At 42.7% G+C, this 27,163-nt stretch overlaps 2 protein-coding genes across 18 annotated transcripts in view; one reads left to right on the plus strand and one right to left on the minus strand.

The window, feature by feature from the left end:
- The window catches only part of WNT3 (Wnt family member 3), a 34,150-nt gene extending 29,768 nt beyond the window's left edge, over positions 1 to 4,382 (plus strand). Inside the window, exon 4 of the mRNA XM_061588426.1 lies at positions 3,903 to 4,382. Coding sequence (XP_061444410.1) covers positions 3,903 to 4,382 — 480 coding nt within the window. The remainder of the gene's footprint in view (positions 1 to 3,902) is intronic.
- A 5,708-nt stretch (positions 4,383 to 10,090) lies between these two features.
- Positions 10,091 to 27,163, minus strand: part of NSF (N-ethylmaleimide sensitive factor, vesicle fusing ATPase) — a 109,014-nt gene continuing 91,941 nt past the window's right edge. For 16 of the 17 annotated variants that reach the window (XM_061592199.1, XM_061592192.1, XM_061592194.1 and 13 more), the window contains 4 exons: positions 21,047 to 21,181; positions 17,962 to 18,075; positions 13,781 to 13,836; positions 10,091 to 12,327 (listed from right to left, as the gene is read on the minus strand). In XM_061592199.1, the coding sequence (XP_061448183.1) occupies positions 12,312 to 12,327; positions 13,781 to 13,836; positions 17,962 to 18,075; positions 21,047 to 21,181 (321 nt within the window). In that variant the 3' untranslated portion in view covers positions 10,091 to 12,311. Of the gene's footprint in view, positions 12,328 to 12,382; positions 12,491 to 13,780; positions 13,837 to 17,961; positions 18,076 to 21,046; positions 21,182 to 27,163 lie in introns of those variants that run through there. The other variant, XM_061592193.1, reaches the window with a different exon arrangement.

Below are 27,163 nucleotides of genomic sequence, written 5' to 3' on the forward strand. Positions count from 1 at the left end.
ATGAGAGCTAGAATGAGAACATCGTTAACAGATGGCTGTCCAGCCTGAACTTGAAAATCTCCTGCAAGGACAGTCCACCAGCCTCTGGCTAACTGATCCCATTGTCAAAGTGCTGTTACACTCAAGAAGCTTCTCCTAATGTTCAGATCTATCCTCGTGTAACTTCAGACCAGGAGATCTAGTCCTGCCCTCTGGGGCAGCAGCTTTATTCCAACCACTCATGCCCCATCATTGAATAATCCCCCGCCCCATCACCATAGCTCAGGCCCACCGAGGAACAGAGAAGGAAGGGAAGCAGCGGTAGCAGCGCATCGCAGGTGCTTAGTAACTGCTGCCTAAGGGTACCTGGTTACTAGTAGCGCTTTCCAAACAATGGCAACATTTGCGCATTAGTGAAGAAAAATGTAGATGCATATACTTGATGGCATTGCTAGAGGACCAGCCTAACCGTGGAAGCAAATTAGGTTTGGGGTTTTCAAATTTTAAAGAGCACCTGCCTCGACTATGCGAGTAGTACCTTGAAGAGAAAGATCTGTCTGCATTTTTGGAGGAGGTGCAATGTTACATTTGTCATGCTCCTAAATGCATGCTTTAAAAAATCCCAAAAGAACGAAATCGCCAAAAACTAAACTTAATATTTCTAAGTTTTAAAGAACAGTAAATTTTGTCTCAGTTACCCTGATTTTGTCTTGCTCCAGAGAAACCAGGAGCTATAACCAAGGTTTGTTCTTAGTTTACTGCTCGTGGTTTGTCTGGAAGAGACAAGCCACAACCCTCGGTTCAGATGTAATGCTAAGCTGTGTCATGGTTTAGCCCTAGGTAGCGTGGCAACAGTGGCGCTGGGGGAGGAGCACTGCAATCGCAATCTTCTCTCCATGAACCTGCACATTTGCTCATTCACACTGTATCATGGTTCAGCTTAGCATTATTTGGTCTTAATAGTCACCCAGTAAAAGTTCAGAAATGTTATCCAGGTCTGGGTTAAGTAAATATGACATCCAAGAATGTGGGAGGAAGTGATAAAAGAAGTGGAGGCCTTGGTTGACAGAGAAGAGGCAAAGGAAGCTATTGAAAGCTATCTGCATTTATTTGCAAATAAAGTCCATTGAAGCGAGTAGGATTTATTTCTAAGTAAACATGCTGCTGAACTCATGCCAAAATGCAGATGGGATCTAGCAAGACAGGAGTCATATATGGTCAAATACAGTAAGTAAAAGGTTGAGCTACATATTATTTGACCTCTGCCATTAGCTTGCCTTAGGCAAGCTATTATCATTATTATTATCTTTATTTATTCCCTGCCCTTTTTCCAAACTGGAACTCAAGGCGGCTTCCAGATAAAAACAAGTACACATCATTAAGAACCTATAAAAATATAAAACATATAAACGTATAAAATCAGCATTAAAACAGCTACTCTCATCCTCAATGCCCATTTGCAATATGGGGGATAAAAATATGAACTTACCTTTACAGGGTTGAACACTCTAAAATGTCTGCAAAAGCTTATTGTTTATTATCATACTCGTGTCACTCAATTTCCTTATTAAATCAAGATATTAAGGTTTGAATGAGAATTCAGAGAGTGAAGCAGCGTGTGATAGCATTCTTCGGTCTTACAGTGAGAGAAAATTGCTAATTATGTTTTTTGCAGTGTATGATAGAACACACGGAAGAATCTAAGTGTTCCCTTTCAAGAAATATTATACTGCTTAAAGGAAGTAGACAGGAATGACTTTCTCCATTTTATTTTCCTCAGTGGCTTTAGAACTGCTAGCCATAGCCAAGGAAGTAACGTGAAAGGTGTTAAGACTGAAAAGTTCAGGTCTATACAGCTAAAGTGTATGCTGATCATATGGTTATAGCATTAGAAGATAAAAACAAACACAAAACTGCATGAACTTTCACTACTGCGTATAGTTAGTGACATCTTTGGTTGCAATATCAAATTTTAAAATGCCTGGGATCGTGGCATTAAATATGGGCAGATGAAAGGTGAATGATCTTTGACTGCATTTTTAATGTCTTGAAAGATTCTGATATATTTGATAACTTGAACAAAAAAATTCTTAAGGTTATTTGAAGACTACTTTTGTTCAAGTTTGCTGTGTTTAATTTTATTGTTCTTCTATGTCAACAGTTGACTTAAATCTTTCCATACACTCCCATAAAAGCAAAGAAAAATAATGTATTTTTTAAAAGAATTATCTTAAGGCTATTAAAAAAAATCAGAAACAATACACAGCATTGGATAAACTGACATGATATCCGCAGTAAAGACGGTTGTTCTACAGCCAAAGATTCTCTTGTTTATGGAGTTTCCTATATTAGATTAGATAGATTTAAGACCTGGCAGCAAGGTATGACTAAAGTTGGAAAAAGAAACCATGAAGGAAAACTGAGGTCTTTATCAATCATGTGACAAAGGGGAAATAGCAGTTCCTAGCCTTTTTACTTTATCTTACTTTACCTATAGCAGCAGCAAAAGAATGGGACAGATTTTTGAGTAAACATGTCCTGCTGGTCATACTATAACTTTAAAATTAAAACAATAAGAGCTCACAGTTCCTCTAAAATATTTGTTAGGGTTTATTTTAAAGTAATTTTCAGAGAGGTATCTCTCCGGCCAGCTTTCCTGGCTAAGCTGGCCTCCCACTGGCTGCCACCAATCAATTTATTTATTTATTTATTTAATTTAATTTATAAACCACCCTTAGCCAAAGGCTCCCTGGGCGGTGTACAACATAAAATAATACAATAAATCAACAATCACAAAATATAAAATACAAATATATAACAATAAAATAAATTAGAATGACCAAAACATTAAAACGTATTAAAATACATTAAAATGCCTGGGAGATGGGATGCCTGTGATCTGAAAGGGAGAGTTGAATCTTCTGACTTAGAATTTATTATTAATCACTTACATGCTGCTAGAAATCAACTTAGCAGTTAGTTGGGGAAAGTAGTTGCCTTTAAACCTAAGCAATGCTTGGAATTTGGTGAACAGCAGAGATTACTAAGCCAGTATGAAATGCTTCTTTTCCCCATGCTTCTTTAAAGTTTAACCTACATGGTCATATATTTTTTCTCTCACCAATATGTGATAATTTGCTTTTTCTATGTGAAAAAAACCATTATTATTCAAAAAGTACATTCTAATCTAAAAATACCACATTTAGCCCACTGGAGGTACATGAACTGGCTGTTTGCAAGGTCTTCAGTTGGAGCTATCAAGTAGTTTAGGTTTTGCAAGGAAAGTGCCAGGAACTCTGGTTTTCTCTAACTGCTCAGGTTCTGTAGGATTTTTCTTAATTAACTTGTGAAAGAGAACTGTGGGGTGCGATGAAAGTGTTTTATTTTGCTGTAGCAAGCTCAATTCCTGGAAAATTTCCCTTAATTTCCCAGCCAACCACATGGTTTCAGAAGATTCAGTAAGAGGGTAATTACCAGAACCAAGGCAAAAATCAGGTTTTTGAAAAGCAAGGGAGATGTCCCCCACTTAAAATGAGAGACTGCAAAGTGTATTTACATGAGTACCAAGGATGAAAAAAACTGGATTTCAGAAACCTGTATTTATGTCAGCCACAGTCTTATCCACAGCACCAATCAGCTGCTGCAAGTGGTAACGTCTGCTACCTTCTGATGTGCTGCCTGAAGTTCCAGTTGGCATCACTCAGATGCTTTGAGTGGCTAACAATGGCAGCCAAATTGACAAGTTTTTGTCTGAATGTGTTAATGGACAGGAAGAACAGGTACAATTTCTTTCCGCCTATGGGGCTGCAAAGAGGATAAAATAGTCCCAGTGGGGACTGGCCAGAAGGGGCCCTTGGCTCCATGGATGCTTCTCTATGCTTATCTGGGCTTACTTATGTGTTGTTGTTTTTTGCTTTGGATAGACTATCTTGGACCACATGCACTTGAAATGCAAGTGCCATGGGCTCTCAGGCAGCTGCGAAGTTAAAACATGTTGGTGGGCCCAGCCGGACTTCCGAGCCGTTGGTGACTACTTGAAGGACAAGTATGACAGTGCATCAGAGATGGTGGTGGAGAAACACCGGGAATCCCGTGGGTGGGTGGAGACGTTGCGTGCCAAGTATGCCCTCTTCAAGCCACCAACAGAACGTGACTTGGTCTATTATGAGAACTCACCCAATTTCTGCGAGCCCAACCCTGTGACTGGCTCATTTGGCACCAGAGACAGAATGTGCAACGTGACTTCACATGGGATTGATGGGTGCGATTTGCTTTGCTGCGGCCGTGGCCACAACACCAGGACAGAGAAGAGGAAAGAGAAATGCCATTGCATCTTCCACTGGTGCTGTTACGTCAGCTGTCAGGAATGCATCCGGGTCTATGATGTCCACACCTGCAAATAAAAAGGTATGTGTGGGGCAAAAGACATCCTGCAACCAAATATAACTGAAATGGAAAAGCACCTGGTGCAGGCTAGTGGCTAGTATGTGTAAGATGGGAAGTCCAGGGTTTGAATTTCACCTCTGCTGCAAATTCCTTGGGTGACCTTAAACAAGTTATTGCTCTCTGACCAGCCTCTCAGCAGTAGGGAAATATTATTTGCCTAGCATATGAGGCAGTTTGAATGGATTTTTTTCATGTATATGAAATGCTTTGAAAACAAGAAATGCACTGTATAAGGTGCTCATTATTATGAAATGAAAACACCTTGCATGAATTTAAACAGTGCAGGAAATTCTACTAATTCAAGAACTGGAGATTATGTAAAAGCAACTCCCTCCCAACATTTCTTTCAGAGTTACCTAGCATCCGTCTCCAATCCTCATCAGGAGGAAGTGTTCAAATTATTATCATACATGGGGACTTCCTAGAAATATTTGGAGACCAGAACAGAGAAACTTGAGTTTCAAAAAGTTGCCTATTTCCTAAACTGAAACTCAAGTTTTTGTCACCAGATTTGAGTTGTGATAACCCATCGGCATAATGACGATGCACAGAAGCTGTGATGATGGAAGATACTGCCCTGAGAGAGGGCAGCGAGAAAGAGGTGGGAGGGAGGCTGAGCCTTCTGGAGAACGTGGCAAATCAGGTGTCCATGAAGAAGCTGAAAGAGACGGGGAAATAACTTAAGAGATGATAGAGCTCCTGTAGGCAGCTCTCCTTTAACAGATTAGCCTGGGTCTTGCTGCGATTCTACGCATATCCTCATTAGACAGTAAAATTGTTTAGGAAATCTCAGTTCAAACATGAAGACCCTTTATGATGAGAGCAAAGCTGAAGTATAAGATGTAGAGCCGGGGGCAAGGAAGTAATTTACTCCACCGTATGGAAGAGCTAGCAGAACCAGACCCCGCTTGCTCACTCTTCCTCGTTTCTTTAAGGAGGTTTTAGGACGGGTGGTAACCTGTGGCCCTCCAGAAGTTGTTTAACTGCAGTTCCCATGATCCCTGAAGATTGGCCATGCTGGCTGGAGCTGATGGGAGTTGGAGTCCAACAACATCCTGTTTCCTCTTGAGTAGTTATGCATTGGCAAACCCAGCATTGCTTCTGTGTAAAGTTGAAATGGTCTCACAGCTACAATTCCCAGCATTCGTAATGAACAACCGTTCCCAGGATTGTCCGTGACTGGTATTAAATGTATGCTTTAAATGTATGGGGTGGATGCGACCAAGATTAGTAAGGGAGCTGTCACTGGCTCTCTTATATTTCTATTTTTTTTAAAAAAGCAAGCAAGATGGTGACACCCCGAGTGGGGTGGGTTAACCTTTCGCTAGTGTGCTGTTTTCCCCAACAAAAGCATTGATGGGGATTGTGCACTGTGTTTCTTTGCTTGCTTCCTCTCCCTGGAAAGAGGGCCTTCGTACAGCTGGAGGACAAATGGGAAGAGACTGCCAAGAAACCCCACAGTTGCCGCCTGAACATGGAGAAGAAAAAGAGGCCACCCCAACCTCCCTTCCTCCTAGCCAAGGCAGGCACTGGTAGAAGAACCACCCAGCTGGAAACCAACCTGACAAGACTTCCTTGGACCTTCTACCAACATCTTCCTTCTTTCCTGTTAAACAGGCTGAGCTGTGGGTGCTGACTGGAGGCCACACTGTTCCTGCAGTGGCCTTCCCAAGCTTTTGGGGTTTTCTCATCTTTTTTTATTTTTGCACATATCAAAATATAATATATTGTTTAAAACCTTAAGAGCAAGGCTATAGCAACACTGACAGAGGCACGCTGCAGTTGTTCGCTGCAGTTACCGACATGCAAAATGCAGATGAATGAGCCAAGGCTCAAGAAAACAAAGCAACTCTGATGATGGCTGTTGCACACACTGATGTTATCAAGTGATAACTGCAGTTTGATGAACTGTTTAATATGTGAACTTTCCCTTAAATACTTTCCTTTCCCTCCACACCCAATAAACTCCTATGTAACCAACCTGTTTTTTTTAGTCATCCACTGTGCAAGCAGCATTGATTTTGATGTTGAAGGGGAAAAAGAGGATAAGAGCATCTCAACTTTCACATATCAATAGGGTTTAATGTGTATATACATTTTTGTTGCTTATAACCCAGCACTTTCCAAGAGAACTGGGGTGGTGGTGGTGGGACCCTAGCAAGTAGCCGCAACCAGTCCCTGCTTCAAAATCTAAGCAATTGTCAAAAACCTTTTCGCATTTTCCAGCAGGTTGAGTTAACATGAGGCGTTTCAGGAGTGAGGAAGCAATAAAGGGCACCTTTTCCCTACTCCTCCCTCCCCCCCCCGCCTCCTTCTGTTGTTCTATAGCATGCTTGAGGGCTGCCAGCCCCAAATCTGTGTGTTTTATAGTTATATAGCAAGGGGAAACCATACATTTCTGTAGAAGGGAGAGGCATCCTCCAACTCTTACCTCCCCCCCTCCCCCGGTCCCCTCCAATTTAGGATACTGTACTTACATTAAGCTGTCAGAGGCTTAAGCAGGTCACTTCTCTTTTTGTCGTCTGATTTTCTCATTTTCCTTTTGGTGGGGAGGGGGGGATTATTCAACTGACATTCCATGTCTCAAATTGCTCTCAGCCCTAGACTATTAGAAGATTCCAAGAGAACTGCAATCTTCTGGTTTCTTTAGACCATTTTTTCCCGAGTACACTCACCTGCCATCAACATTCTGTAAGTTCACAAGTGCCTGTCAGGCTGTTTTGAGATTCAATTTTTTTTTTAAATACCATTTTCTTTTCATTTGCAAACATACATATTTCTGCAGATACAGGATGGCCCGAGTATGCAGAAACCAGTACCTTATTTTTGGATGGACCCATTTTGTTTCCTGCCTGAAAGGCACCTGAGGTTTGCTTTCAGAGAAAACGAGAGGTCTGCAACAAAATCTAGCAAAATCTTCCTCCTAAAAAGTTCAGAGCTCTGCAACAAAATCTAGCAAAATCTTCCTCCTAAAAAGTTCAGAGCTCCCTCCAAGCAAGGCATTCTCCTCAGCCCCCCACACCCACATTTTATTTTCCTCGCATAAACTCTATAATGCTCAGGTCTTATTAGCTTGTTTGGGGGGAGATATCCCCCTTATTGTTTAGATACATTTCTGCAAACCTTGGGGTTCTTCTAAGCATGTGAATACCTCCCTCTCATTTATTTTAAAATCTTGTAAATCTTTTATTCTCTTTCTTTTCTTGCTCCAACAGTCTCCTCTCTTTCCAAAATACTGAAATGGCACCACTAGAACAACCTACCCTAGGGACAGGGAACCTATGGGCCTCCAGATGTGGTTGGACTCCACCTCCCATTGTCCCTGACCACAAGCCATGCTGACTGGGGCTGATGGGAGTTGGAGTCCAACAAGATCTGGAGGGCCACAGATTCCTTATCCCTGGTTTAGGCTTACTGGATAGCTTCAAACAGAAACGGGCAGGAATGATTCTTCCTCCAAGATCTTTTTAAACACTACAAAGATGCAGCTAGCCTTTGCCCCACACATTGATATTTGTTGCCCCTCGTCTGAACTGAGTTTGTTTCCTCATAGGGATTTACCTTCTGGATCATCTTCACAGCTCTCCTTTTAATCCTTCCCTGCTTGTCAATGGCCACTTTAAAATCAAGTGAGGTGACTGATAGACTGTTACTATAACTTCCAGTTCTTGGAAACAGTCCTTGCTGGCAACATAAAAGACAGCCTAACTGACCTTTTGCGACACCATGTCATATTGATGGGACACACTACGTTCTCATCCGCTATACCTCCCACACCCATCTCCACAATGCTGCTGAGCATACCATTACCCACAATCATTGTTTTTGAGCATTCATCACTAGCCAAAAGCAAACCAGTGTACATATTTAAGCCCATTGACTATTCAGCAGCATTTCCACATTAAACAGAAACCTGTGCTGCTGTAGACCTAACATGGGGATCTCTTAACTTCAGTTAAGCAATTGAGAACAGCAACCCCCAGTCCTTCCTCTTTGCAGGACAAATTCTCTCCTTAACCACAATTAAGGGACAGGTCAGTACTATTAACTACTATTAATGCTAATCAAAGCTTAATAACAAATTTAAATCCTGGTTAGGAGGAAGCCTGGTTAGAATGAATCACAGTTAACTTTGCTGCTGATTATTGTGGTTAAAAGGGAATTTGTTCCAGATAGGCTAGAGAAAGCATGCAAACACAGCCCACTCCTGATATCCATAATTAAGAAATCCCCAGCAATATGCTTCACTAGAAGGGACTGATACACATATGTACACTAATACATTTTATATTTCAGTTATCTTTTGGGGGACATTGAAGTTTAAAGACAGACAGAAATGTGTGGCGGAAATGGTTTCAGCACATCTGCTGTGTTTCAAGAGAACTGTTCTCAGAGCAGAGAAATTGCATTCTAAACCACTTCCACTGCATTTGATAATAGCATCTTGAAGCCAGATATTCTAGGACTGAATGAGGGTGTGGGAGAGAAAACCTCACACAACTTCCCACCCCACCCCCCTCAACCTGCTGTATCCAAAGTTCTTTACAAAGCCGTAGAGAGTTTTCAGCCTTTTTTGAAAGTTATATTCAGAAAATGATCTTTTTATAATTATTTATTATACAATGTATATACCTTTGAGTTAACTAAGATTATATATTATATAAATATATATATATATATATATATATTTGAAGAAAAAATATATTTCACTCCTCTTTGGTCTTCTTGAGTCAATAAAGGTAAAGGCACTTAAACCAACTGTGTAGCTTTGAATGTTTGTGTAGTGCTAGTGTGGAAGGCGGGGGTCATAAAGTGATATACGAAGAAGGAGTTTTCTGCCTATCATTAATCAAAATTTTAAAATGTCATTACTCGTCCCATGTGGGAAAACAGACCTAAGAAATCGGTTGTGAGAACTCACAAGGAACAACAGAGGCAATCACACCAAAGGACTCGTACAATTCAGCAGTTATTACCTTCCCTTTCTTTTTAACACTAGGAATCTCGACATGTAAAGGGATACAACACTGACTCTAATAGAAATATTAATGTGAGCAAAAGCAGGAGTGGTGGCAGTTGCTTTGTTTTTCATTAAGCCAAAAAAAGTAGTGATTAGGGACTGCAGAGTTTGACCTTGGAACCTCATGGCCTGAGGCTCTGAGACCTAATCTAATTAAGTTTCCAGGCACTCTGCATGGTCAAGTAACAGAGCCTTCTTCAGGTCTGGAAGGGAACAGGGGCATGCAACTCTTGTTCCTACAACTGGCAGGCACTATAAAGCCTCTGGATTGGTCAGGCCTAGTATAAATTCTGGGAGCTTGGCCTTCTGCCCTTTATCTGGTTGGCTGAGCAGTACCTTCTGCCTCGGGCAACTGACATCTTGGATCCTAACCTGGAGAATGCATCTCCAGCCCCAACCAGACCTTGCAGCAGAGTCATTACCTTGTTCATTTGATTTATCCTCCAAGTACACCTCAGTCTATATAACCCACACACCTGTTCACTTCTCAGCTCACGTATCTGCTGAAGGAAGCTCTTACAACAGGCTTCACATTGCAACAAGCCCATTAAACCTTTCATGACACCATTGCATCTTTGTGCACACTTCAAAGACAGTTGAACAACTCACTCATCTGCCACCACGGTTCATAAACCATCTGCTCAGTTTAATATCTGTGCCTTTTTATTGCATCAGTTTGTCTGCATTTTGACCATACACTCAATCAATATATACATATATTTGTATTTTTCTCTCTCTGAATATAGCTTTGGACAAAAAACACAATAAAATTTACATCATTTGATTCAAGACATTACATTAAATACAACGTGTGTTTTGCTTTCAGTGAAAGATGAATAATGGGGAGAAAGAAAAGGAAAAGGTTGCTGGGATTTGGGCTGTGGGGGTAGAGGGAAAGGTGCAGTTTAAAGCAGCCCAATCATACAGCCAAAAAAGGGATCCTACAGCTTATATAAACCTCAACACTAATAACCAAAACAATGGAAACTAAAAAGGGGGGAAAGCTGCTAATCCACATTAAAAGAAAAGTATCCATTGTGATTCAAATACACTGCAGCACCTTCTAACACTGTGGTTTTCCTTTTGCTGCACAGGGTTGGAGGAAGTCACATGTCATTTTCATCTTCCCAATTTTAGCAGCTTGGAAAGGTGAGGAGCGGGAACCCTGCCAATAATACAGGAAGAGTTCAACAAGATGGCAGATTGGTCCAGCCACTCATTTTTGTGGATGAGGTGGAGGAAGATTATTTAGGGCCATGAAACACACTGCTCTTTATAAAGGCTAAGAGATTATTTAGATGTTATTTTTCCAGAGGAAGGAGCATCCCCATAATTAATGCCTTATCCCTTTGACCATATGGTTTTGTAAAACTTAACACGATGGGGACACTATCTCTCATGTAGTTTCCACACTCCCAAACCTGCTGGGCAATTACTGCTGATATGGGTTGCAGACAGGGATACTGCTTAAGGGCGCAGGGTGGCAAGTTCTACAATAAAATACAGTTGGGTGGTGGTAGGTGATAAGTGTAACAGCTAGATTTGCTCTAACATAAATATACACTACACTAGTCAGGCAAGCTACTTAGTGGCTCCCCAAGGAAAAAAGGACCACTGCTTCAGTGCTTCAGTGCTGTAGTGCACAGTACAAATCACAGGAAGTCTTTCGGAAAAGGCATGTTAGCTTTTCCTGTTTGTGATCCCACCATGAAGAAAAGCAACAGGCCAACAGCAGAGACCAGAATGTTGTCATGCATATGACACCCATGTCCTGTGGAAATTGCACATCTGACCCCCTAGAACAGATCTCTGGGGTGTTCCTTTACAAGAAGTCAGATACCAGTTAGTAAGTGCAATTGCGACAGAAAGCAGAAGGGAATTTTCAAAGTTTTACAGGAATACTAAAGCTGTCTGTCTCTATGGCCAGGACTATGCTACTTGTTTTATAGCAAACCATTAGTGCAGGATAGCTAACATGCTATCTTCCAGAGTATGTGGACTACAGCTCCCATCAACCTCAGCCGTGGCCACTTATCAGGGATGAAGGGAGTTGAAGTCCATCATTATCTGGAAGGCAGCATTTTGGCTAGCTCTGCATTAAAGCATCAGAGAACTGCTGGGTGTTGCTGTGCCCAGTGGGAAAACACTACTGGAAATAAACTGGCTGCAGCCATTGCAAATGTTGTTGAGCCTTGAAGGGTGCAGCCACAATAGTCCCTCTTTCCTAAAATTGGATCCTGACCTGTCTGAAACTAGTGCATTTAACACTTCATTTACCGTTCTGTCCTGAAAGGAGTCTGAACATTCCCCCCCCCAAAAAAATGTGGTTCAGGCCTACAAGGAGTAAACTGCTCAATGGGGTGCAGAGAAAGGGGGAAGTTGAGGTACCATCAACTATAAGAAGGAACTTACAATTTTACAAACCTCAATGGCTTTTTGACATTGGATCAGTGTGAGTTAGGAATGAGAAGGGCTTCCCAGTGTTTTGGGCCTTAGAAATTACTCCCAGCTTCAGCATTAATATTGACAGATCTGTACATGGCACATTTCCACTCCTCCCCCTGTGCGCCAATACAGGCTCAGCGGGTACAGTAGGCAGCATAGTACGAAAGCAGTTACTCTAGAAGAGATTTGATTTGCCACAAGACACCAGGATATTAAGGACAATAGATAACAAAGGGTGGAGTGTTTGGTTGCATCCAACATGCAAAAAGGAGGGACAGAGGAAGTCTCTGAAGGGGGCCGAACGTTATGCTCTTGTCCAGCCACGCCCCATGGAAGGAGAGAAGATGATCCCAGTGGGGCGGGTCTCCTGCTTGGCTGCTTTCCTCGGCCCTGGTTTCTGCACAAGGTTCCAGCTTTGCACTTAATCCAGCGGGCTACTGCAAAGAGAGAGAGTGCAACTGCCATAAAGGGGCGCATGTATCTTAGAGGAGGAACAGTGAGTATAGGCGGTGGTGGTGGAACAGACAGACAGGCATGCAGAGAGGAGAAGTACATGCAAATTCATGAAGCCACTTGTGCACCAGGCATTATTCACAAAAGCTGCAAAAGAAAGAGGATGGCACTCTGTATTGGGACAGGCTGAGGGAAAAACAGCAAAGTCAAAAATACTGTAGATAACCCATATGCTGGCTTAAGCAGAATTCAATCTTGCTTTTTTCCACCATCGAGAGATACAGGATTGGGTCCAAATCTCAACTAAGGATTATTGAAACTTTCCCCTTGAACACATGAATCAGCATTTCAATGTATTTGGATATGGTTCTCTCCTAGCCCCTCCTAGGAGCTCTTCCAGATGCTGCAGAGTTTCCATTTGGAAGACACAAAAGAATTAAATCTACAGGGTGGTATTCAGTGCTAATCCTCCTCATAGCGTACCCACTGAAATTAACAGACATGACAAACTTAGGTTCATTCATTTTGACAGGTCTACGCTGACTAGGACCTAGTTGAAATCAATCCAAAGACTCACTGACCAAGATGCAGGCAGTGGCTTCCAACTAGATGCGTGTACACACAACTAGAAGAGAAAAGGCTTCAGAGCTCAAAACGTTTAGAAAGATTACATGGTGTCACATCTGGGCATCTTGTATAGGGGAAAACCACATTACTGTCAATTCTCCTTCATCAGAACCTCGCTCCATGGAAAGACAGCATGTCATAGAAAAAGGGTCTAGCTTAGCTTCATCCTTGATGTGCCAGTTTTTTAAATGCAGGGAGTCCAAACCCTTGCAATACACCTAGGAGGGATCATACCATATTTCATCACACATTGTTCAGCTCAAAGCATTCAATTTGAATTTGAGTTTGCTGGCAACCCAAATTAGCAGCCTGGAATTAGGATATAAATGCAATGCATCAGCTGATCTTATCTGCTCATGCTCAGAGTGTTTTCCCTCACAACACAGTTAAAGCCAGCCCTGAAACATACGAAAATAAGGCTTTGGGGGGGGGAGTCAGAAAACATGGCTCCCATGCAAGCTCAAGCCCCAAAAACTCCCTCCTTTTTTTACACACAAATATATACTGTATATGAATGGCTATAACACTCTTATCATATACTCACACTCATTTCAGTGGTTAATAAGCAAGACATGGCAGCAACAACAACAGAAAACCCAAACTTCCAAAGCAGGCTGATGCGGGGGTGGAATCATTTAAACAGCTGCCAAAGACCAAGACAAACTTTTTTTGTAAACCAAGGTTTGCAAGAAGTACCCTTGCTAAATTCCAATTAGGAACAATGGTAAATGGAAAGTTATTAAGCACACAGGCAGATTAGGTAAGAATAAATAAACACACCCCTGTCAGATACTCTCACTGGTTACTTACGCTCCTTCTTCTCTTAGAAGTGCCAAGAATTTTCTCACGCGGTACTCGGGATCCATCTTCGCGTATTAAAACATAAACACAGAAAGATACACAAAATCTCCGGTTAACCACAGCTAGCTCACCAAAGGACAAGCAGCAAAACAGAAGAGTCAGGGTAAGGCAAAGCAAAACCGTCTCTCTTATTTATTGTTTATATGGCCCTCCCCGCAACCCATTTTATCCGCATAATAACCCTGTGAGATAGGTGAAGCTGAGAGACTAGGACTGGCCCCAAAGTCACCCAGTGTGCCTCCTAGCAGAGTGGGAGATCGGAATTATTTATTTGTTTATTTAAATCCCACCCTTCCTCCCAGCGGGAGCCCAGGGCAGCACTGAGTCTCTCTAGTTCTAGTCCAACACTCTAACCACTACACCAGGCTGCCCCTCTTGAAATTCAGTTTGCATTACAGAGACGGGTAGGTAATGGAAAATGAGATACGCATATTCTGCAATTCTTTGCAGAAGCCTGAGAACTGTGCATTGGGCACAGTTCAGCATCCTGAGATGCTGAAAGGATTGAAAGTGAGCAGGGCCTGAGAAATGTGAAGGCAGTGCCTGTAAAAGGAACCCAGAGGAAGGGAAGGAGATTTTTCAGATCACAGCAATTACTATCACCCCTCCCCTCAAATATATCTTAAGACTAATGGAGAGACTGCATGTAAGCCACATAGAATCCTTATTAAGCTTCCATTTCTGGGTTTTGTTGGTGGAAAGCAAGTACTTCCTTACAAATAGCGATGAAGAATTTTGGAGTCCTTAATATATCACTATTTGAAAGAACTGCCACTGGGGTTTTTTTAAATTTCAAAATTAACACCCTGAAACTAATCCAAGGGTTCTTGCAGCAGCTATAAAAAAAAGTGATAAAATCTTTCACATTGAAACTGTGTTAAGTAATCTAAAATCTGTCAGTAATTTAAAAATTAAACCATTAAAATCTTTATCATTCTACAAATTTGGGTTCCAAAACTCTGACCTTACAACCCTGATTTGAAATTCAAGATTTGTGTGTGATCATCTAGAAATCACATTTTCATCCAGGCAAGCAACTTTGGGGGGAGCAGGTGATAAAAAAAGGGAGGATTACAGTCAATGGCTGTTGCAGAGAGCCAATTTGTAGAAGACATTCTGGCAGGCATCCAAAGAACCATGGAACTTGTCCCACTTGGTTGAAGAACACTTTCGGCTCCCATTCCTCACACAGCCACTGCACACCTCCGCTACCACCAGTCCTAATTGCCAATATGTTTTTGAAGCTGATGGAGCTTTCAGAAACAGATTATGACATGAACATTTGTTGCTCACAGAAAGAACGCCAAAAATCCCATTGGGCATGTCCCAGTCATTGGGCACGTAGAAAGGAGCCCTTTGGAGTGCAGGATTTGTGTTTAAGCATATTACTGGACACATTTTAGAGAATAACAAGCCTATGAGGAAGGAGGATAGCCAATAAACACACCAAAGTAACCTCCGTTTTTGGAAACGCATCCACTCTTCACTGGTGGGGAAGCGGGAGTCAAGCCTAGTTTGTGAAGTTTCCTGAGGCATCTGGCTGGTCACTGGCAGAAGAAACAATGACAAACTAGATGGATCATTGGTCTGGCCCACCATATAAATTATTATGGCTCCTGTGTCACCAGTTGTGGCTCCAAATACAACCATTTTGCTTTCCTCTCTCTTACCAGCGCAGAAATATCATCCCCCTCAAACATGCAACCATATCTCACCCCCTGCCTGCTCACACACAGGGGTACAAACCTACCAACTACTTAATTTTGTCTCGTTTCAAGTCCAGTTTCAAATGGGTGAGGGATGCAATCAGATTCAAAATGGCAACTCATACTTGTGAAAATATTTTAAAGGTAGCAGGAAAAAGCCAAAGGCAGCCTGCCTTTGAGGAGTAAACACCTGCACCCCCCAACACTAGGATAATGCAGCTGCAAAGAAAATCTGATACAACTTGATTCTAGCTCTTGCCTTCACCAGATCCCTTGTTCTCCCTTAATACCACTCCCCCACCTCTGAAGCACTGTGACTTGGAAATTCAAGGTCCTCAAGTCCAAATCCTGTCCCCCCCAGGTAAATATTCTTTTGATCCATGTCTGCATTCTAATCCAACAGGAACTTTAAAGGCAACAAAAAGAGTGAAATTGGCCATAACCGAGGCCAGAGATCTCTGCCCATTGTGTACACTTTAATAGGTGTGAGCAATAACTTACTGACTTTTGCCTGTAGGTATGGAATTAAAGAGTCAAGGGGAAGAGAGCAAAAAATCTAGATAAATGACTTTGTACCCTTGGGTGACATCCAGTCAGAGCAGATCCCCAGTCTTGTACAAGTTTCAACAAAACTGCAAACAGCAAGTCACACGGGAGGGAGGGGGGGGAAGTGTTTAACACATTGCCGAACAGCATGCCTCTTGGCTTGTGTTTAAAAGCCTGTCCTAGAAAGATGCAAGAAGTCTTCATTTAACTCCACTAGACACATCAGACATGCAAGGCTCAGTCCCAGAAGGGTGCAGAAGCACTGTCCGCAGATGATTAAAGGCATCATCTACCAGAAAAGCATCCTCTGTGAGCTCCATCAAAGAATGCAGAGGGTGCAAAAAAACACACAACTCCCATTCGTTCCCAAGAGGCTCAGTCAGGTGATGGTGCTATAGACGGAGAATATAGAACGCATGAAGTTACTTTTTTTATGAAGTCAGGCCACTGGTCGATCTAGCCCACATTTGCCAGCTTCAACAGACAAGCAGTTCTATAAGACAAGAGATCTTTCCTTGCTACCGGAGATTCTTAGCTGGAGAAGCCAGGGTCTGAACTTGAATTCTAGCGTATACAAAGAATGAGCTCTAACACAGCACCATAGAAGCCCTTGCTCCCCCGGTAAGAATGACATTGCTGGATGAGGCCAAGGTTCAAAATTCTGTCTGCAACAGTGGCTAACGAGATGCTAAGCACAATGATGATGGATAGCCATTTCCTGTTTGTTTGCAGCCTCTATATATGGAAGATTCCATTCAGCTGTCATTGTTAATTGATATGCCGGTCCTCTGTTAATACATACTATAGCTGGGCAACCTGTGCCACCCATATGTTGCTCCTGGACTACAACTCCCATCATCCCAGGCCACTGGGTCATGCTGGACTGATGGGAGTCCAATAACATCTGGAGGCTGCAGGTTTCCCATCCTCAATATATACTTATCTTCCATTATGCCTTTGGCTTGCACATTAATAACTAAACTAGGGTCCAACAAACTGCACACCTGATTCCATGAAGCAATGCTTCTTGAATAGTGGCAGCACCCAATGTGACCAAAAAACATGCAGATGACTTTGTAAGGCAAATTCACATTTGTCTGGGTTGCAGAATCATCCTAAAGTGCCATTAGTGGCTTTTCAAGTTATGAAATTCAGGGCATCATCTTCACTAAAAAATCACACTAGTTCAGAGACAAAACTTTTGATTCAGTTTGGTGCAGTGGACATAGTGTCAAGCCTCAGCAGCTCAGGTGATAGGACCAGTTGTTTTTTAGGTGCCACTGGCAACAGGGTACCTGGTATCTTGCATCCTAGTGAGGGGGGAGGGAAAACTATTTGCATGCAAGTTGTTATTTCGTATAGAAGTCAACTAACTGCAGCATCAATCGCTTTGGAAAGACAAGGTAGTAAAACCCACCAGGAAATCCTCTTCCTCTGATAATATTGCATAACACCAGGGAGTGGTAAATCTGGTCTGTTCACTGTCCCACCAAGATCAATTTGCCCATTCACTTTGCATGGAAAAATATGTTCACAGATTATTAAACTGGATGACAAGTTACAGTAGGGTCTGTAGTTTTTAAACTACAGTTAAAATGTAGCTAGGAAGGAGCAGCCCAGTACCTGCTTTATTTAGCTTAATCATCACTGACACATTAATATGTGGGTGTTTAGGTTGTCAACTGCTTTGAACCCTTGGAACTGAGAGGGGTAATCACCCATGAGTGTCTTATTATCCCAGAGGTGTAAATTTGGTACTTACTATTATAAAACTCATTAGCACCAAGGCAGAAGTTAAGAACTAGAGTCCAGTTCTATACTCTGGATTGACCAGAGGGCGAGCAACCCACCTGTCTAACCAAAGGGCAAGCATCTCACCTGTAGTGACATCTCAATCAACATCAGGAGTTTCTTGATGCCAATCCAGACCTTTCTCCCTTTGACATTCTGGGCGATGACAGTACGTTCCTTGTCTTTAAAGCTGCCCAGGAGCTAGAAGGGGGACAGAAGGAGGAAGTCAGCAATGTTAAGAAAAGCCCAGCAACAGCAGCTGTAGGAGACAGATGGGATTCAGACAATGTCGAAGCTCCTCTCCTGCCCTAAAGCAGGATCTTCTATGTAATCTACACCAAAGGTAAAGCAGCTCACCTTTTACTGTTTAAACATTCAGACAAAAGCAGCTCATAGGACCAAATGAAACTAAGCCAGATTGTGCGTTGCAGAAGAACTGGGGCCATTAGGCACTCCCACAGCTAGGTACAGGAATTGTGCCTCGGCTCCCCTGCTTTTTTCTGGGCAGATTCAGTAAATGACATTTGGGGAAAAGTTCCCATCTTTCCCTGGGAGTCTTAAGAATTTCAGAAGCTACATCTTAGATACACTTTACAAGTCCAGCAGAGTCATTACGGCAGAACGTCCATCATGGAATGTTGCCCTTGGAACATTATCTGAAGAGGCCTCATATACTACTGCAAATCAAGAGGGCTTTCCACCCCTAAAGAAGCAACAAAGAAAAAATAATTCCAGATTTTGCAGTTAGGACCCAGAACTTGAAAGTAAACTGTAAAGGGCAAGGGCTCAGTGTGCTGTGTTCCAGACCTAGCAGGACGCTGGCATTAATTCAATGGTAAGTGATGGTGCTACTAGTAAAGAGGAGGAAATGTAAAAGAGAGGAGACCACATGACATCAAGGTGGTGGTGGAAATCTGAGGGCCAAATTAGATGCAATGGGGGCAGTTTCTGCAAGACCTGCTCCCTGCATTTCTGGCTGATTTCCACCTGGCCTGGAAGGGCGGGGCCCTGTCTCTCTCCAGCTACAAAAGCAGCAACTGCTGAAGGGGCCAGAGACCATCTACCTGTGTGAGTTTCTGCAAGACCTGCTCCCTGCATTTCTGGCTGATTTCCACCTGGCCTGGAAGGGCGGGGCCCTGTCTCTCTCCAGCTACAAAAGCAGCAACTGCTGAAGGAGCCAGAGACCATCTACCTGTGTGAGTTTCTGCAAGACCTGCTCCCTGCATTTCTGGCTGATTTCCACCTGGCCCGGAAGGGCGGGGCCCTGTCTCTCTCCAGCCACAAAAGCAGCAACTGCTGAAGGGGCCAGAGACCGTGTGTGTGTATGTGTGCGTGAACCTGCTGCTCGGGATGTCTATAGACTACTGGGGTTTTGTTTTGTATTATATGTTATATTTTACTCTATGTTATATTTTAGTCTATGTACGCCGCCTAGAGTGGCCGTTAATTCGGCCAGATAGGCGGCCTAGAAATAAAATGTTATTATTATTATTATCATTATTTATTTGTGTGCCTTCCCTATTCATGTCAAAGCATTTAGAGAGATTTTTGACATCAGAAGGGATATGCAGGAAAGGGGGAGCTGGATCTCATCGCCTCCATTATCTTACTTAATCACCCTCCATTGTTTCAGGCACTTTTCTCCCAGACCAGCCCTGATACCAGAAGCCAGGCTGAAGAGAAAAGTGCCTGACTTAACGGAGTGCAATAAGGTATGGAGAGGGAGGGAAGTGGGGTCCAGCTCTCCTCACCCACCCATTTCTTTAATGTCGAAATTAGACCCTCCCACCCCATCCCTCATTTCAGATGGGACCAGAACAAAAAGAACAACTGTGAATGCCTGCCATGTATAATTTGATGCTCAGATTTTCCTCTTCCTCCTTGGTGTCCTGTCTCTTCTCCTTTGCCAGTTCTTCCCTTTGTTAGTACCACTGTCTCGCTAGCTTGGCTCCAAGCCTCTGGAACATGATAACCCGTCTGGCATAATTGAAATGGAGAAGATGGGTGGACCAAGAAGATCTGCTTTCATGCAAGGCCTTAAGAGAATGCCATAGGTCTAGTGAGCAGGCATTTGCTGGAAGTTCTGTGGGGTATTTCCAAGAGATGGCTTTAACTAAATTGCAAAGAAAACTACCGGGCTTAATTTCTGTCTTTCTATTCCCATCTGCTTATTAGTATTAATTAGGGCTGTTACCCAATTAAATAATATATCTAAATACCGCATGATTAATTAAGGACACTTTTTTAGTCTAGCAAAAGTTTTACAGTCAATTAATCTAACCAATTAATTGATTAAATGTCATAGTCCTAGTACTCTATTCTTAACAGTTTTAGCTCAGGTTATATAAAATCAGTGGCCAGGGTCTTTTTGCACTTTCTCTCCTCATATTCATATAGCTCAGAGATTGAAAATCATTACAAGTACAGGCATACCCCGCTTAACGTCGCTTCACTTAACGTTGCCTCGCTATACCGTACATGCTCCATACGTCCCCATACCCCGCTTAATGTTCGTGTGCTTCGCAATAACATACATTTTATTGGCATGACGCCGCTGCCATCTAGTGGTGATTGCGTGCAGTACAAGTGAAGACAATTGCTTCACTTAAAGTAGATTTTCACTTAAAGTATACTCTGCGGTCCCATTGTGATTGTTAAAGCGGGGTATGCCTGTAGTAGCAAAGTTCATTTATGGATTGCCTTTCTCCACCATCACCACTACCCCCAGTTCTAGAGCCCTGGGCTTATAGCACAGTTCTCCAATATTTCACAAACCAAGCTTGGACATCTTATGCATTTTAAAAAGACAGGCTGAGGACTCACGCAGAATTGTGGATCTTCAAGGAAAAACAAGAATGACAGTCACAGGGCTGGGACTGGCCATTAACAAGCTTTACCTACATAAATGCCCTCTCCGAACTCTAAACAGCTGGTAATGGTTTAAAAGGTTTCAGGAGGTGGTTGTTTCCCTGACAGTCATGATGGGAGACAAATTTATTGTCACTTCTAGCCCCCTCCTTCTCTATCCCAGAATGCATGCTGAAATATTCAGGCCACAAATAAGCTTTCAGGCCTTCCACAGGTGTGGACTCAAATGCTCAACCTGCCCAGGTCCTCTCATTCCCACAGCTCTAAAAGAAACAGTTTCAGCTGTTCCTAAGTGTCTCCTGACCTCCAAGGCCTCCATGAGATGGTCCCCTGTGGCAATGTTGGGAATGTGGACAGTTGTGCTGAAAGCATCTAGCATCTCCATCTCCTGCAGGACATCCTTGCGACTGGTGGTCCCAATGATCAAGAGCTTACGGCCCTGCATATTTAAATAGATCATGAGGATGACAGAGAAAAAAAATGCATTAAAAAGTTTAATTTTAATGTGCGTGCTTCTATACATTTTTGGAAATATGACTTTGTTGGGGCCTATCATTCAAACAATACACATTTTAACATATGGTTAACTTACAGAGAAAAGCATTCACTTTAAACCAAGAGGGTGCATTCCCCCAGGAGTAATCTATTGAAGACTCTATGCTGGCAGTGGGCAGGGATGGAGCCAAAGGTAGATGAGCCTTCCCTCTGGTCCCCCATCACCTCATTTTCTCTCTCTTCCTCCCCACCCAATCAGTTGCTGGGGAAAGACAGGTCATTCTTGCCAGAGATGAAAACTGATCGTATGCAGAGAACTTTCTCCCCCTTCCCCATTGCTCCCTCCAATTTGACTTCTCCACACCGTTCCCCCCCTTCCCTTCCCCTCCTTGTTTTTGTCCTCCAGGCTGTCCCTACCCACATGGAATTTGCAGCTCTTGGTCCACAGGCTCACCTCCCCTGCTTTACACTTTGGCCCTTTCGTTGGGGAAGGACTAAAGCTCATCAGCAGTGCATCTGCCTTGCATGCAGAAGGCCCCAGTTTCAATCCCCAGCATCTCCAGGTAGGGCTAGGAAAGGTCCCCTGTCTGAAACCCTGGAGAGCCGCTGCCAGTCAGTGCAGACAACACTGAGATAGATGGAACAATGGTCTGACTCGGGATAAGGCCGCTCCGTGTACCTATGTAAGCACACCAAGAGGCTTACATGATTTTTGAAGCCGTTTCCTTCCTAAGACCACAAGTCCCCCTCACTGGATCAGATCAAGCCCAGTGCTCCATGTCCAGCAGTCGTCTGCGAGGTGTCTCGGGGGGGACACAAAAACAAAGGAGGGTGGCTAGGAAGGCAACAGAGACCCACTGTCGAGCCCCAGCTCCCTCAGGGGAATCAAGGAAGGGGGCTGGATGAGTTGCAGATCCCTCAGTTAGCGCAAGGGGAAGAATCAGAGGGTGTAGACACTTTCGAGGATCATGGGGGAGGCAGTGTGGTTGACTCTGTGCCAATTCCCACAGACAGTTCTCCTGCCAAAGAAGACTTCACACCTCCTCCAAACGCCTCAACAGAGCCATTGGAGGATGTCCTGGCACATGGGCCAACTCAACCCTCCCTGGGCTCCCCTCCTGAAACTTCAAACACATCCCCGCCTCCTGAAGCCGAGCTGGCACCTATCGAGCCTGTACTCTCAGATGAGCCAGCAGAGATGTGCCCCCTTTCACCCCGTGTGAGACGTCACGAGAAGCGCCTCATCCAGAGGGAGAATCCTCGAAGGAGTCAGAGATTACGGGTGAAGACCTTCCCTACTTAAGCCAGCATCCCCCTGGCCTGGGTACTGAGTCAACTTTCTCCACACGCTGCAGAGTATGCTTAGGTAGCTTAGTTAGGGATAGCAGTGAGTTAGCGTAGCAAGGTCTATGAAGCCTTTGATGTCTCAATTACTCTAATAAAACAAGAATTAATTTCGTCTCCGTCTCGTGATTTGCACTCTGGGCAGGACACCCACCCATGCTTGGAATTTATTTATTTATTTATATTGATTTCTAAGTATTCGTAATCCACTCAATGAATATTTCAATCTCAGAGCAGGAGAAACAGTGAAATAATGTAGTAATAAAAATATACAGGCTGGGTGGGAAGGGAGATAATATACAAAAAAATTACACAAATCCATAAGAACAAGTAATTAATTAACACCTCCACCAGAAAGCAAACAAAGCTAAGCTGCAGTGAAGGCAACAATCATAACGTTTAATTTAAACAAATCCTTCGAGTAAAGAAACACAACATCCAACCAACTGAAACAACCAAATGGCCTGAGAAACAGTTCCCACCTCATTTCTCTCTCTCATTCACTCACTCGTACACACTCACACGGGCCCCAATCTGTGCCAACACTGTGGATTTTGAGCAACTTAATGTCCAACTTAATGCCTTTCAGTCCCATTATCCAACCCACACAGGCTCTTGCCCTGAGCAGCATGAATCGCTGAATGGCATGAATCATATTCAGAGGTATACCATCTAAACATGGCAATTCCATTTAGTTACCATAGCTGCCAATAGCCCTAGCCCTCGATGAATTTGTTTAATCCACTTTGTAAAAAAATAATCTCTCCAAGAAACTAGTGGACTGAGAGATAGAGAGAGAGTATTGTGCTATTGTGTCTAACTAAATTCACTGTAACCTCACTGAACTACAATTCCCAGGATACTTTTTGGGGAAGCCGCAACTGTTAAGCTGGTATGAAGCCTATATATGTTTGTGGCACAGCTTGTATTAGCCTTTAATAGCTAAAAAAGTAGCTGCCCTCTGTTATCTATGCGCTTCCCCAACAGTCACACGAAAACAAGAGACTGGTTGTTGTTCTGCAGAAAAAACAGAGATTGGTACAAGAGTACACAAAGAACAGCTAAAAATGTTGTTTTGCTCTAAACTCCACTGAGCTTGCCTGAGCTTCTGATTCTGAAATACCTCTTATTTCCCCTCAGTAAGATATTTGGAGGATTAAGTTAGAGACTGTAGGAGGTAGGTCAGAACCTAAGGGAAGTTCAGGTCTCTGCTTTAAAGATCTTCAAGAGCAACACTAAGCAATAATTTTTAGAAGTGTCACTTTTCCCTAAATTAATTTCCTTCCTGTTTCTCAAGAGTAACCCTAGTGCCTGAGCTAACCTCTTTGGCAAGTTTCTCTACTGGTTACACCAAGAATAATGCCAAAATATCTGAAAGAGAAGAGCTTTGCCAGCTGCTTAAAGCACTACATTATAAAGCCATAAAGAGATCACTGTGATGAAAGATGGAGCCCACCCGGGCAATAATGCAACACTGCCAGCTGGAAGGAAGGTCATGGAGTTTAAACGTGCCTGCTTGTGAGCTGGATTATCGAACACTCGCTGAAAAATGAGAGCGTATTGTCAGATATACACTTCATCTGAACAGAGAAACACACTCTCTAAAATGTTAAATTATTAGAAATGTGCTATTGTCCAACTCAGACGTACACAGAATCATAAGCCTGCCCTCTTTTCTCCAAAATTTATGAAACTAAGGGCTAATTTAAACCTGTAGGGGCAGAGTACTGGGAGCCTCAGCGGGCATTCTTTGCTGCCAAGCAGTGGATGTAATTTGTGAGTGAGATGTGATGGGCAGGTGCAGGGAACCACAAGTGGAGCTTTGCTTCATCAAGCCAGGGGAAACAGCTGGGGAGGGTTATGTACCCTCCTTTGCCTGCCTCTTCTTTCCTGGGAATTACAGGCCTCTTTATGGTGAAGAAGTGTCAGCCAGGATCCCAAACCAGTACTTGCCTCCAGGCCTTAAAAATCAGCCCTAATGATCAGATGTTAAGTACCATTTTGCTAAATGCCTTGCTGTGATTTTCCCTCATCCCAAAGCAAGCCAAAGTAAGGAGCAGGTAGCACAATTATGACTGGAAAATGGAAGTGTTGGGATAAATGAGGAAAACCTTATTTCCTGGGAAATCTCCCATTGCCTTTGCACTTTTTGACCTGGATTTCAACATAAGAAGTTCAATTAGATTTGTTTCAAGGATGTGTAGAACTTGGTACAACCATCTATCAGGATTATGTTTAAGAAGAATAAATTAAATCATGCACCCAGGTACAACAGGGCTGAAGGAAATCTGCTCCCTTTTTTGGGTATCTTCAAATTAGAGAGTTAGGTTCTTTTAACTGAATGAATTAGAGGAGGCCTGGGGAAAGTTAGAACACTTTTTGATTTTGAACATATACTGATTTAAAACCCATAAAGCACTATCCCAAATATACCAAATCTTACTGTATGTAAAAAAAAAAACTTTCCAGCTTATAAGGCTTAATGGGCTATTAATTTACAGTGTGGGCTTTCTATGAGAGACTGGTCTTACCAGTGGATAAGGCTAAACAAGAACATAGGTGCATCTACATAGTGGGGAAACCGTGTAAAAATGATGGTACTATACATTAGATAAGCCAACAAGGATTAACAGGAACTGTTCAAGTTGGAACTGTGGAAGGACAAAATGTGGTTTTATTTATTGTTGTGGTTTTATAGAGAGGGGAGAAATTATTGGAAATACATCCCAGCAGCAAGCAATAACATTCTAGAATAATATTTGGGGTCCAAACTGTTTTTGCTGACTTTTCAAAAGGGGAACGTTCCCAGTGACAAAGTAGTATTGCTGGTTCATGAGACTGTGGTAGTTAAATTACTAAAAACTAAGTGCTAGAAGAATAAACTAACTCCTAAACAAAAGGAGTGGGTTAAACTGAGGCCTAGGAGTTTTGAGCCAATTAACATGGTCTATCTGGATTAATCAAAGATCATGAAGCACAAATAGGTTTTAAGTAGAGTGGAAAGGTTAGACAAAATACAATAGTAGATAATCCTTTTATTTTGTTATAGTACTACAGTATTTACCTTCTTTTTGTTTTTGGCTTTTCTGTACCTATTTATGGATTGTACAGCCTATCAACATTCAATAATATTTTGAACAGGATTCAAAGTGTGTGGACAATGTCCACAAACTGAATTCTGAGGCCAATGTTCCACTGAGAAACAGCTTTTATGGAACTTCAGGGTGCCTAAGAAGAACAGATTGAAAAGCAGCCTTCAACCTCTGCAAAGGAGAGCAGGATAAACTCAGCATTTTTCTTTGTATCATGTGCGTACTAAAGGCAAGGACGGCAACAGAATTTCAAGTGAGAGGATCCAACGGAAATGAAGTAGTTAAAAGTCAGCAGATCTAACTCAGCTTTTGTTTTGTTTTTTCAAAGTTACATGCCAACACAGTATTGAGAGGGGCAGGGCTAACCCCTGCATCTGAGGCTCTTGCTGATGCTCAGTCACTGTGCTAAACTCTGGAGTAGCTCGCCCTCCTTTCATCCCTATGCCTCCCTCAGGAAATCGGTAGGGCAAATATGGGGAGAATGTCTTAAGCAGGCCTTTCTAGGGAGCATGCCCCATAGAATCCACTGGACGTCTCATAACACTGACCAAATTGTCTATCCGGCTTAAGGGCAGGGGGAGGAGGAGAAACGGGGAGGGGGAGATACTGCAATGGGATTTCACCCTCCAAGTCCAATTGTTAGCTTTTTCAGAGGAACCAGCAGGGAACCACATGTGAAACCTCCATGGGGTTCCTGAGCATCCAATGCCTTGTGTGACTCTGCATGTAGATGAAGCGAGCCTCTGGGTTTGGCGAGATGTTGCTGCTCCGTTCTCAGAGAAACCTTTTTCTCTCTGGCTTGGCTCCCTGCTGAGACAGGGCTTTTCAGTCTCCTTCCCTCTCCCCCCTCCCCAATCTCTCCTCCTTGCAAAACCCAGGGAAACCTGACTGAAATAAAAGAGCAGAGAGAAAGGAAGAGTTTTATTTTGCTTACTCTTCATTTTAGAAAAGTTTTTTTTTTAAAGTCCAAACAAAAATTAATCATGATGTAATTTTTTTCCTTGAACTGGCAAGACATGCTATTTAGAAGAAATAACAGAAATTAAACCATATTATATCATTCTGTGGTATTACATAATACCACCCTGCATGCAAGGGAAATGGGAGAAAGTGGGTTACGGAAATGTTTTTACACTGGATTTTAATTTTTTTTTACCAAGCAGAAGAATCCCAGGGTACTGTAAATTGCAATATTCCCAATGAACAGTCCTCATCTCCAAAATCAATTTCTAAAAAGAAAAAAAGAATCTAATTTGATCCCTGTGAGAGAAGTGCACACGTACACACACAGGATGGGGAAAGGCTAGGAGACAGTTGGCCCATCTGAAGCCCATATAAAAACCATGGCACTTGCCTCAGAGCTGCGAGGCTACAATGGGCCGGGAACACATCTCATCATGTATATATATATATGGCACTTGTGTCAGAGCAGAGAGAGAGAACAGGATTTACAGGAAGCTGGAGGCAGACAGGCTGCATGAGAGACAGAA

The sequence above is a fragment of the Rhineura floridana genome, chromosome 11 (assembly GCF_030035675.1).
Source record: "Rhineura floridana isolate rRhiFlo1 chromosome 11, rRhiFlo1.hap2, whole genome shotgun sequence".
NCBI lineage: Eukaryota > Metazoa > Chordata > Lepidosauria > Squamata > Rhineuridae > Rhineura > Rhineura floridana.